This window comes from Calliopsis andreniformis, chromosome 9, assembly GCF_051401765.1.
Source record: "Calliopsis andreniformis isolate RMS-2024a chromosome 9, iyCalAndr_principal, whole genome shotgun sequence".
Lineage (NCBI taxonomy): Eukaryota > Metazoa > Arthropoda > Insecta > Hymenoptera > Andrenidae > Calliopsis > Calliopsis andreniformis.
In genome coordinates this window covers 5098201-5111738 of record NC_135070.1, presented here as the reverse complement: position 1 = coordinate 5111738, position 13538 = coordinate 5098201, and the positions used below count along the sequence as shown (strand labels likewise).

Here is a 13538-nt window from a genome sequence, read left to right as displayed (position 1 = left end):
CCGTTCACGCTCACCCCTTCAACTTTTCATTCAAGGTTCACCGAAAGACGCAGACGAAGCGTCCCTCGGCGAGGACACGCTCAGCCTCTGCTGACCCGCGGACGTTATCGGGAACTCGTATTGTCTGACTCACCTAGCGTCGTAGCGTCCCGTGGATGTGTGATTTGCTCAGGAATCAGTCCCACTACGAAACTGTCACTGGTCACTGTCGCGTGGTCGATGGATCACGAAGCAAGGACCCGCAGGAAACGTGGTGTGCGGCGTCGACGATCGGCCCACCCTCAGAGCATCGTTCCAGTTTGTGTCGGTCGCCTCGGTTCCTGTCCACACTTCGGACGGCTCGAACGTCGACGGTGCGTACGAAGGATGGCAGGGCGGATGTGATCGGGGCACGGTGGAGCACGAGGATGAGAGGAGCCACGAAACGTACCGCGCACTGGCCGAGCTCTGAATGACTGTCGAACGTCCGTTCGTGGGCTTCGCGCATTATAACGCGCGGCAACGAGGACCGGCGCATGTCGTCTGCTCTCGCTCCCTTTCTCCCTCTCTCTGGCTCTCGGCATGGGTGCCATGTACCGTGGATGCGTGGCTCGCACAGGAGAACGCGTATAAACGCTTGTGCCACCCTAAGTTCTATCGACCGGTCTATCGGTCGTTCCTTTCCGATAATTATCTATCGCCAGGCGTCGGGAGATGACTTTCTGAGTAGCGTTCGTGTCGCCTTGGAAGTTTGATCGAGATGGTCACTGTACTCTTGCGGGTTGGAGAACCTGGGTCACGTGACACTTGGAGGGGATTCCTGTGGAAGATAAACGGTAGAAGAGGTTGAATAGGTATACAGATATCCCCCTATCTGTAGGGAGTAGTTTCGTTATACGAAACTAGGAATTAGGATATAGTATGTAAATAAACATAGGATTGGGATAAAAAATTGCGACCTATTTTCTATAACCTACAAGCATTTCGGATTTTGAAAGTTTTATCAAAGTTAAAGCGTATGACACAGTAAAATGTATTGAGAATTTTTTACTCTTTTTCTGTTCTTTACCCATATAGCACAGAAATGTCCTAAAAGTGTCCAGAAGACGTCTTTGAAACGTTCGAAGTTATAAATCAGTATGTCTCTAGGACGTTTTAAAAGACATTCATAAGACGTTTTAAAGATGTCCGAATTATATTTCATATTATTATTTTATATTATTATTTTTGTTCAGACAAAAAATAGACGTTTATGACGCCCAAAAGCACAAGTCTTTATAACATCCATATAATATATCTGGAAGACGTCTTATGGTCGTCACATTTTCTTTATTCATACTTTTGTAAACATAGAAGAAAGATTTTTCTACATTATTTAATACAATATTAAATATATACCTCCCTTACATGCCTTTTCACTTAAAATCATTCATGTACTTACTGCAAATAAAATAGTCCCCATATGTTTTGAGAAGAAAACAGATATAAATATTATGTACTACTTAAAAAATCTTGACACGAAAAATCAAATTTATAACATATGAAAGAAAAAATTTATGCATACACTTAAATGTGGACACATCGTGGACAGATCAGACCGCATGTTGCATTATAAGAGATCAATCGATACGGTTGGTATACTGGTAATTTACGATACTTTTCTATGTCCGAGCGCTCGTAATTCCACCACTAAATCGCACTACAAGTAATTATTTACAGGCTATTAACTTGTATTCAATCGCTATTAAATTCAAGTCATGACTAAACGTCACTTCCGTGAAAAGAATATTGCGACATTATCGAAGGAACATTCTTCATTTGTTTATTAGATTATTTGATAGAGGATCCTAAAACAGAAATTGCGATCCAAAATTTCAAACCATCGTACCGATCGTTTGAAATCGAATTGACTGGTGCATCAACGTTGCGCTAAGCGCCAAGTAATCACATTACGCTTTGTCGCGGGATAACACCATTGTTTTCGTTTGTTTTACAACAGAATAACATCAATGGGTGCATGATCAACCGTGGAATCGATAAAATTTGAATAACTTAAGAATTCAGTCGCCCGTTTACGGTCCATTTCACCGTCTCTTGTAGATGTTGCAACAATTGATTTATTGAGCAATTCACTTCATGGAAATGAAATTTTTTACCAGGCGATTCATTCATTGCCCTGGGATACGAGAACGGGATTTTCGCATCCATCCGCAACTATCGTGAAATGATGTTATATTAACACAATCTGAAATAACGATAGCGTAGATATTCCTTGGAAAAGACGCTCGACGTCGTCGTTAGGAAATGGTACGTGCTTTCCCATGATTTTTCATGAGAACTCTCGTTCGCTCGCCTCGTTTTTTTTCCTGGATCGCGCGATGAACCATACGTAAACAATTTCGCTGGAAATTGGGTTCAATTAAAAATAATCACTCGGTGAACTCCCGATTGACGCTTCGATATCTGTTCCTTTTTAACCCATTACATGTTGTGTCATACACGTACGAATGACATTTCTTCCCTTGTAGGTCCTTGTTATTTATTTATTATCTTTGTTATTATCGAACAGTAATGTTGCAATTTTATAAAAAAATATATAAAAATTGTTATACAATCAATTTAGTATTCATATAAAAATTTTCCTACAATTCCTAAAATTAAGATAACTTATTTCATCTCCATTTTCAAATATAAATACATTTTTGAAAACGTTAAAAATATTTCTATTTAGTCAAGAAATGACTAGTTTCCGACTCATTGTCGGTTATCAAGCTAATAAATATTTAAAACGGAAAAGCAATTTTATATTATGTTGACTGTTTCATAAAAATTGCTGTCATTGTTTTACTCTAAATATACCTCAACCTTGATTAGAAAGTAAAAGTACAATTTAAAATTTCACGTGGCCCGTACGAACGCCGAAAATTGTCTCTCTGCAAAGTACAAAGGACCCTGCAGCTGGGCCTGGTCCGAGGACTTTGAATAGCTAGACAAAGCAGAGGAGCACGATATAAAGGGGTGCAAGATGGCTCCTACAAAAAGAAACCGTCGAATTGGCTTTCATCCCTCGTAAGTCCCCTCCAAGTCCCCCTGGACCCAGGTGCCTGGTTCCTTTGTACCCATGTCACGACGTTCCAACGTGCAACGTGAATTAACCCTGTAGTATGACGCAATTTTTGTCCCTGAAATATTTACAGGAACGCACATCCGACTTAGAAAGCATAGGCAACTCAGAAAGTTACAATTTTTGAAAAAATTTAACAGGAACAATTACGTGAGTCTTCCATTGTCCCTCACTCGCAGAGTAGGTAGTTTATAACGTAGTAGTTGGTTCATTATGTATGCAAATTGCTGCATAACCTTTCCGTGATAATACACTTGATCAAATTTGGTTAACATTTCATTCACTAATATTGATACGTTAGTATGACCCAGATAATGAAATCGAAGTAAATAATGAGACTTAGTTTTAATTACTAAATTAATTACAGTTATAGCTAAACTGGTTAATTAAGTTGTTCGCCAAGGAGACACTGTACACATAAAACATATTTTCACGTGTTTTGTCAACAGTCTGTCTGCTTAAAAACACCTTACTTTATCGCTGTCGTCTAAACAATTTCTCAGAAAAGTTACCTCGCATATTTGCATTGGAAAACGTTGACGTTATTTGCATCTCTCTGGCTTTTCCTTGTTTTCCGAACGTAAGGAAGAAATGTTCAAGAAATTTTCCTCTACTTTGGAAAAAAGCTGCTCTTTCACTTTCCTCTCGGCTGAACTCCCAATGATCTAATGTGACCAAGCATCGCGTGCAGCAGGAGCAAACGAGAGGGAGTCTCACGAATTCGGCGACAAGCTTGTTGCGTGGGAGCTCACAATGACGTCACGGAATCAATACCGAAGTCTCAGCCGATCTACGTCACTGATGACACACGTCCCAAGCCAGCGAGTTGAGGTACCAGAAACCAGGGTACCGTGTCATCGCGCTTCGCTCGTAGATCCAGCTAAACGTGCCTCTAATGCAATTTGTCGGCTCTACGGAGGCGTTACAACGAGCAGAACGCGTCGAGTTACGACTCAAACGGAATTACACGGTTCTCCTTCAATTTCGTCCCATTCAACTCGCGGTGCCTCGCGAGGCACGTTCGTTTATGAACGCGGCGAGAAATGCTTCTCGAGCGATCGAGAGGTCTCTTTATATGACACACAGGATGACGACGAAATAAATAGTCCTACTTTGATAACATATTCTACTCTTCCTAAGGATGAGAAAAGGTCATGTAAACATAGGTCCAGAAACTGTTTTTTTGGATATAATACAGTTTTTAAAAAGTGAAGTTTCTTTACTGTAAGTATAAGAAATTTACACAAGTATTAGAACTGTATAAAAAATCTTTGGTAATAGGTACTCGATTGTGTTTTGCACTCGATGGAGCTCCTGTTCGTTTTAGTCGAACTACTTGAGATTATTTTAATAATAGTTAGATGCACCAGTTCATGGTGCATAGAGAAAAGGAACCAGTTGCATGGTCTGTGCAGGCTTCCCTGACCTAACTGCTTTGGACTTTTATTTATGAGGATATCTAAAAAGTTTAGTTCATGATTAATGTTGACAATTTGGAAGTATTCTGGAGCTGGATTATTAATGCACGTGACAAACTTCACAATACACGAGGAATCTTTAAATGTCTTCAACAGTCCATGAAACGTCGATGTAAAACATTCTGCATTACAGTATTTCTTCGTTATTATCTCGTTGTCACATTTGCTATAGTTTGAAACTATTTAGAGTAGAAGAACTTTATTTAGCACTGTCATTCACCATTTTTAAGAAGTCCAAAATGGTAATTTTGTAAGCATGAATTTACACACTGTGGACAGAAATTATTTTCAGCAATTTCTTTAAACAAGTTTAAACATTCCTAAAATATTTCTTCATAAGCAAAGAATCATAAGGAATCGAAAGGAAGATTTCCCATATCCACGTTTCTATGATCTTTTTTCATCCTTAGGAGGAATAGAGTACACAACCAAAATGAAACCACCTACTTTGGTGTCACCCTGTATATGCTAGATCGTGTTTTTTTGAAATAATCGAGCGATTGTTATCGCATATCAATGATCAGAAAGTGTAATTAGAATGGTAAACAGCCACCGGCCGCGAGAGACCTTTGCTTAGCGAACTAACTATGCGACCAGACGCGCAATTCCGTTCTCCCTCAACGTGGCAATTTTCCAATTTGTGGCAAAGCTCGCTAGCGTAAGTCTAGCCTGCTCAAGCGATTATTGCCATCTCTGCGCTATACCGATACGTGATCGTTATCCGTGCAGTAGCGCGAAACGTTTCAGTTTCCTTCACCAGCGCCGGATGAAACTGTTAGCGAGAAGTAAAGGGTGCACCCCCCTCGCGTGCTTTATCATCCGCGATGCATATTCCCTATTTCGCGAAGCAATCGTTATATTATGTCGTAAACTACTTATCGTGCTCAACGTGACCGAACTAGTCAGTTTATTCTGGCATTCGTGAATTGAGCTGCTCATTTGCTAGATCGATTAACTCCACAAGATAAAAATATTTGTGTTTATTTCAAACATGAAATGTTAAGCATCAGTCAAGTGCTTTGACGGTAATATTTTTAAAAGTTTAAAAAAGGTGTTAATCACGTTCGCGTATGAACGGCTTAATTGTTTGTTAATGTTTCATGGAAAATAGATTGCTTATCTTTCTTTTAATTGTTTTAAATTTATAATACTTGAATACCTAAGAGTTAAAATTGTATAATTTTGTGTTTGGTTCGGAATTACCAAGTCATTTGCTGTTTACATAATCTTTAATTAAATTAGTAAGTTCAAGAACAGTACAAGTCCAAAATTAGCCATTTTCAAATAATCTCAAAACTGTGCCTATTGGAATCAAATACCTCGAAATATGATTATTGAACTTGTCCTTTTTTTCAACTCATTGATTTAATTACTTGCGTAATTTTGTATAAATTGTTTACATAAGTACTTCTCATTATGGCTAATTAATTTTAATCATACAAACAATACTTTTAGTAATACATAAGAAAATTTGTGAGATTACAAGAAAGAATAATACCTAGAATAATTTGAGAATTTAAAAAATTGAGTAAACAATTGACAAAGAAAATTAAAGTTCACTCGTTTTTCAAATTCCAAACTGCAAGAGAAGTTAAAGTAACATTTCGTTTCAAGAAATAATATCACTCAGATATCGATCGATTAATGTGTTTCAGTAAAGAGTTCTCAAGGAATGTTCTACATTCTACATCGTTTGACCTAGTTACAAAAAGTTATTATGTCGACATACTGATCTACGCTTGAAAAATTTCTTTATTTTCCACCAAAAACATACCCCAAATAAATTATTCCATGTTTATAGCGACATAGAAAAAGTTACTTCGAAAAGTTGTTAAATCAACAGTACTCATTTATTACTCTTGTGTATTGTTTGGGTCAATTTGATCCGATACTTAATTTTAATCTTTGATGCATTTTTAGTATCTAAAAATTCAATTCATATAAAATTTATTGACTTCTAACAAAATATCTATATTTAAAGTATACATTCTTGTATGTAAATAGAATTTGCACTATTTGTGCTCGCAAATTGATTCAAGTCTTGACTGAAATTTAAACTATCGTTTTCGAGGCATTAAAAAATTATTATCGATACTGACGCGGATATTGGAAACGTAATCACGCAAAACCATGCATTATAATAACGAGTAATGTACAATGTTACGAAAGCGATATCGATGAAGAAAATACAAGAAAGAGAGTTGTTCGTGCACGAGCAAAGGATTCTTGCGTAATGGAATTTGAAATTCTTCATAAGAACTCGGAACTTAATAGGGTAGAAATATAAGTTTCGTTTCGAACGATTCTATCATGAATAATATTGAGCATTAATATAATTAGTATATTACTGTGTATTGTATACAAAAAACATAAAGAAATAGTATTACATTTTATCTATTTGTAACAAAAAAGTTGATACCGTCTAAAACTTATTGTTTGGCCGAATCCTCTCGTAAAAAGTTGCGATAATGAGATGATTAAAACTACTATATTATAACGATAATGTTATCGTTTATCAATAACGAGAATTAATCAATTTTGTCATTACTTTCATAATTGTTAATTACCTCCACCCTTTACGTTACTCCATCTTTAAAAACGTAAACAGAGAAATTGCATAAGTTAATGATTCAATATTATATCATAGTACCGTGTCATTATTCTTCATTTGCTTTCATTTAAAATATTTATTTCTCAGAAATTATCTGCAATTCATTGAGAAGTTTAATTACTAAAGAATTCAATAAGAAACTATAACTGATTCCTGAATATTTCGGTCAAATGTTTTACTGACAATACTAAGCATTCAAATTGTAAAAAATTTAATTAAATCGCAAGATGCAGAGCATGCAGAAAATGCATAGTACTGTATCGATTACGTAGAAACTCTGCGATGACGATAGGAAACTTATGCTGCCATCTACTGACAATCATTAGAGAATCATTCGACTTTGATGTAGCCGACTGAGCTTTGAGACCTTCCATCCAAGCACGTGTAGAATGACTTAACCTCGTTCCATTCTTGACATTAAAAAGGACAGAGAAAAAGTATATATCACGTGTATTGGATTTCAATATTTAAACGTGACAGTTGTAAATATCATAGCGAACAATGGGTAAATTAGGGCCACGATTAAGTAGTAGGAAAAAGGCAAAACGCTGGGCAAAGGGTCAAAGCTCCAGTTCTAATCCAGAGACGACTAAGCATCGTGAACAAGCATCATGGATGTTTTTTAAAGAAACTACAGGTTCGTTCTTGTGATCAGCCTATTTAATTTAACACTCACTCTTCGTAACGACTATAGTCATTCATAGACAAATAATCATTGTATACTTTGTCTTTCTCACAGGAAAGCCTGGTCTAACAAAGGAAGATTTACAGAAACATGATGCTATTCAAGGTATTCAGCCTCAATTTGAAAATCTTGATCTCGATGAAGATCATACTGAAACATATACTGAGAATACAGCAGATACATTTAATACATTTGCTACTAATTATAGCAATTGTTCAAATGTGTCATTTAGTAGGTGAGCATGAAATTGATTTCATTTTTCATTTAATGAAAATCTGAGGTTGTTACTTAAATTGTGATGTTACAGATTTTTAAATCATTTTCAATCAAAGTCATTATTGCATAAGGAAATGTTAGCTGTTCTATCAGCAGTTACTGAGATCATAAAGCAGAATGGCGGAAATGAATCTTCCACAGAATATTTTGCTGCATTGGTATATACATTAGATATCACATATTTACACATTGTGAAAACAATTTAATAGTTAATCATTCTAAATATTAATTTTCATTAATAGATGAGTACTTTGGAGGCAGTTGAATCAGACACATCAATTGCAGCTACATTATCCTTATTAGGAATGGGTTTGAAAACAGTACCAAAAAATGTTTTAAATGTACAATTTGGACCAGCAAGTAAAATTTTCCTTGATATCATGTCTAAACATGTATCATCAGAGGATTTCTTGATATTGCGCCATGTAAGTTTAAACAAGATGCAATAAGTTATTTCTTGAATTGCACTTGGTTTGTCTAAAAACTTAAGTGCTATACTTCATAGATTAATTAAACTTCGAAAATGAAATGTGTATAGTTGATCATTATAATTGTTTTGTAGTGCATTCATTGCATTTCATTACTTCTTCGAGCACAAGAGACAGCAGCATGGTCTAATGCATCTACAATGCAAGTATTAGATGCTATTTTATCATTTACTATACATAGTAAACCACGTATACGAAAAGCAGCACAACATGGAATATGTGCCATATTGAAAGGTATATTGGACTATAAATATTCAAGTCAATTTAAATATTATGCTATATCATTAATAATTTATAGGAAGTGATATTATGAAGGGTGATAATCCGCCACAATACCATCCAGCTTCGCCACAAATTGCAAAACATTGTATTAGTCATTTGCAAATTGACTCTGAACCAGGTGGAGTTACTACCCTCCTCCATATACTGACATTATTGAAAGATATCACTCATCATTTACCAAAAGCACATGTAAAGGTATTTATCAACAATATAATTACATCAATTGCACATATTTTAAAATTAACACTAAAAATTATTTTATTTTTTCAGACCATTTGTGAAGCATTGCTAAAGATTATGACGTTGAAAAATGTTTTATTAACATCTTGTTGTCTACAAACTTTCCATGGATTGTTTATCTCTCGACCAGGGGAAGCAGTACTACCAGGACAAAGGAATGCACAAATTATTACTGCTCTTTATGATTACCAACCTCCACAAACTGATACACAACCAACCCTTGCGTGGCTAGCAGTCATGCAAGAGGCTCATTTAAACTTAGCTCAGTGAGTGTAAATTATAAATCTAAATTCTTTAGTGTTACCATGGAAACAGAACTTCTTAATTATCGTTTTTAATTACAGCAACACACTATCCCTGTGTGCAGCTGTTTTACCGAGGATAATACAGAAATGCGCGGAATTATGGCTTTCAGACAGGACAGAAATTATAGCTGGTACATCGAACACAATAAAAATATTATTAGAAGATTGCGTTGGTAAAATGTGTGAAAACGGCGAACAAATGGCAAAGTAATAACAATAACATTATTTTCTGCATATTATTTACTTTCCGACGTTCGTTTTATCAATGTTGTTTTGTTTTAGATATAAAAATACAATTGATCAAGTCATTTTTATAATGCATCAAGAATTAAAATATCAATATGTGGAGGCGTGGTATCATATTCTTCATTTGGTTGCTTTACTTTTCCAGGTAATATTGAATTTTTACATTGAGCCTGAGTTATATTTTCTATTCATTTTTGTAATTCACTTCTTCAACAATAGATAACCGGTAAATCAGGTAGCCCAAATCTGGGAAATATGTTAAAAACATTAGCAGAATTACGTGATTCATATCATTTTGCGTCTAAATACGACGCTGAATATGCCATTGGAGCAGCAATAAAAGCCATGGGTCCAGAGATAATATTGAAATTAATTCCACTACGAGTAAGTGATTTTACGCAAATACAAGTAAAATTAGTATATCATGCTTTTATATCGTTGTTCTACAGGAGTCAGAAGATGTAATTAATTTGAAGAGAACGTGGCTGTTGCCATTATTAAAAGATTGCATAATAGGAGGATCACTGACTTTCTTTTTAGATACACTGCTGCCTTTAGCTACGATATGCGAGTAAGCAATTACATATCTTATTTATAAAAAGTATATATATTTCTCCATTAATTTATGAATTTCAGAAAAAAGATGAAAGAGCAAATAGGAGGAAAAACTTACGAATTTTTACTATCTCAAATATGGGCTATTTTACCCAGTATATGTCAGAATGCTAGTGACGTAAAAGATACGTTCAAAGTAGGTATTTCTATTGTGAATGACAAATATATATTCTCATTAATCGTAAATATATTTTATAGAACATTGCTAAACTGTTAGGAATGACTTTTAATGATAAAAAAGATTTGAGACTTTCGGTTATGTCTGCTCTACGGAAATTAGTTTTAAAAGCAGTTCAAGATAACCATGAAGGAGATATAGCAGAACTTTCTAAATTTGCAAAGAATTATTTACCACTGTTGTTAAATCTGTACACAACTAGACCAAATGGAACCGATGAAGAGGGACATCGCCTTGCTGCATATGACACAATTAAGGTTACTTATAATTAATAATATTTAAGGTGAATATTTTAACATTGTTCTAATGAATTAATTTTAAATCTTCCATTTCAAAGGTATACCTTAAAATAACGAATACTGAATTAGTTCACGAATTATTTGATCGTGCACTGAGTAGGTTAAACGAACCTAATGTTGATGATTTCTTTAAAGAAAGTGTTCATGATATAATAAGATTATTGGTTGAATATACTGATGGCAGTAGATTAAAAATTTTCTATGATTTATGTATACCTTTTATCCGAGACGATTCTAAAGTTAAAGAACAGAAAAAGGCATATAGGTAAGCTTTAATTCTAGTCCGATTCCTATTTTTGAACCATTTTCTTCGCGATAATAAAATATTTCATAAATATAAATTTTCAGATTTTTGGAAGAGATATGCGCTAGTGAAAGGGAGACATGTAAAACTTTCATACAGCAACACAGACGCGAAATGCAAAAATTGTTAATATCCTCTGCAACCAAAGTTACAAAACCAAGTAGAGGAGTAAGTATCATAATCTTATTAGAAAATTAAGATGCTGAAAAATGTAAATCTACTTTTATTTAGGCCCGTTTAAGATGCTTGATCCACTTAATTCAAATTCACCCACAACTCGAAAACACTACCTTTTTGGAAGCTGTAGTTCCTGAAGCAGTGGTGTACGTGAAAGATTTAAATACAAGGTGTCGTACATGCGCTTACCAACTTTTGAACACCATTGCTGAGAAATTTTTAGAAAATCCTGAACATCTTAAAAATTATGTTAATATGTTAACGGTTGGTATATTTGGGTCACCAAAATACTGTACAGCATCTATGTTGGCAGTCACATCCATTACGTACCATTATAATGGTAAGAATTAAAGGTATAAAAATAAATCAGTCAAAACAAACATTGGAATTAGCATTTAAATATTGTGGAATGTTGCAATAGGATCTTTAGGCGTGGACACAGTTAAGGAAATATTAGAACATGCGTGTAAACTAGCATCAAGTTCTACAAGGGAAGTTGCAGAATCTGCACTATCTTTCATTAAAGTGTATATTACTGTGATGCCTTCTCCTATTGTTGCTACAACTCTATCCAAAGTGGTAAGTGAATAATGTATTCAAAAATCGCAATATTAATTGTTTAGACTGAGATGAATTAATTAAATTGCAGACGGAAGCTTTGTGTGTTATGAGTGACGATTGTCATAGACATTTTAGACAAAAAGTACGTGATATTTTAGTAAAATTAATAAGAAAATATGGATTCGAAACTATATCAGGTATGATACCTTCTTCAAATGCAATGTTACATAAAAGGTTAAAGAATATAAATAAAATGGAAGAAGCGAAGAAGAAAAATAGAGAACTTAAAAAGTCAAAGGAATTAGAGACTGAAGATAGTGAATTCAATGCAAAAAGAAGACCTAAGAGGTAATTTTGAATACGATTATGTGTGAACTATTATTTAAAGATTGATATTACCATTGCTTTTATTGCAATATAGTATGGAAGAAATATTAGCGGACAGTGAAGACGAATTTGGTGATACGGAGAACAACCAATCAAAGAAGAATAAGAAACGAACGTCACGAAAAGAAGCTTGGATTCAAGAGAACGAAGAAATTGTTGATTTAATCGATCCGGCAGCTGCTCGAAACATATCAAGTAAAACTACTTATTTTATAATAATTACACTCGTCATTAACGTTATACGTTAAAATATTGAAAATTTTTAGCAACACAACCTAGGGTATTAAAACAAAATGAAACAATTTCGAACCAAAAAGATCGTGGTTTCAAGACTGCACCAGACGGTCGTCTTATTATCACAGAAAGTAATGAGAAAGATGATGAAGTGAGTAACAAGAGAAAAAGGAAAGTTCCATTTTTACATAGTGACTCTGAAGATGACTATTATGGTAAGGAAATGGTATACACTTATGTTAAAACAAAAAGACATGAGAAAGTTACATTTTATGTTATTGCATTTTCAGAGGAAGAAGATGATACCCTATCCATGGTTACAGCACAGCCAACAAATAGGAAACGTAAACATAGTGATAATTTCGATAATGTTAGTGTAAAAAGCGCAGCCACGTCAAAATACCAAGGTATAAAATTCACGAATTTTATTATATTTTGTAATGATCTGTAAGTTACCAAAGTTTATTATTGCTAGCTGGAGGATCAGGAATTCATCGACCATTAAAAAAAGCGAAAGCAGAGCAATTACCTGGAGCAGAATATAAGGCAAAGAAAGCTGGAGGAGACATTAAGAAAAAAGGCAAACCGGATCCATACGCATACGTACCTCTTTCAAGATCAGTGTTAAACAAAAGGTAAACTATGCAATTTAACTTTCATTTCAGATGAAATATAACTATTATATTAACTCATTGGGATTTACAGAAAGAAGAAAAAAAATGCAGGCAAATTCAATAAGATTATTAAAGGTGCAAAGAAGGGTGCACAAAAAGGAATGAAGAATAAGAAACATAATAATAATTTGTGAATGTCATTAAAATGAAATGGCACATAATTGCATTGCTGATAGTCATGTAATTGATGCGATCTTTTGTATCAAAAATGTAAAAATATGGAAAACATTTTCAAGTGAAGAATAATGTAACTACAATAGAATTGGTAAACTTAAATGTGGATTTGTTTATAATAACTTACAGTTAATGTATATTAGTATATTATATTGTTGAAAAATATATGTTGAATCAAGTAGAATACTTTTTTAAAATAAAACGATGTCATGAAAATTTTA

At 34.4% G+C, this 13538-nt stretch overlaps 2 protein-coding genes across 4 annotated transcripts in view; one reads left to right on the top strand and one right to left on the bottom strand.

Moving 5' to 3' along the window:
* The window catches only part of LOC143183138 (large neutral amino acids transporter small subunit 1), a 46182-nt gene extending 45401 nt beyond the window's left edge, over nt 1–781 (bottom strand). Inside the window, exon 1 of one of the 2 annotated variants that reach the window (XM_076384584.1) lies at nt 134–781. The gene's annotated coding sequence lies outside the window, so the exon portion shown is untranslated. The remainder of the gene's footprint in view (nt 1–133) is intronic. The other variant, XM_076384585.1, reaches the window with a different exon arrangement.
* A 6891-nt stretch (nt 782–7672) lies between these two features.
* LOC143183718 (RRP12-like protein) lies at nt 7673–13521 on the top strand. 2 transcript variants are annotated; one of them, XM_076385395.1, is made up of 23 exons: nt 7673–7829; nt 7932–8112; nt 8185–8311; nt 8396–8578; nt 8716–8875; nt 8940–9118; nt 9194–9429; nt 9508–9675; nt 9751–9859; nt 9934–10098; nt 10164–10285; nt 10351–10465; nt 10528–10764; nt 10845–11071; nt 11155–11278; nt 11342–11627; nt 11709–11866; nt 11937–12196; nt 12270–12430; nt 12502–12684; nt 12760–12876; nt 12945–13104; nt 13175–13521. In XM_076385395.1, the coding sequence occupies exons 1-23, from the start codon at nt 7694–7696 to the stop codon at nt 13275–13277; spliced, it is 3897 nt and encodes a 1298-aa protein (XP_076241510.1). In that variant the 5' UTR covers nt 7673–7693; the 3' UTR covers nt 13278–13521. The 2 variants fall into 2 exon arrangements, with proteins under 2 accessions (XP_076241510.1, XP_076241511.1); XM_076385396.1 differs by lacking the exon at nt 7673–7829 and having other exon boundaries at nt 7937–7982; nt 8086–8112.
* The last annotated feature ends 17 nt before the right edge of the window (nt 13522–13538 follow it).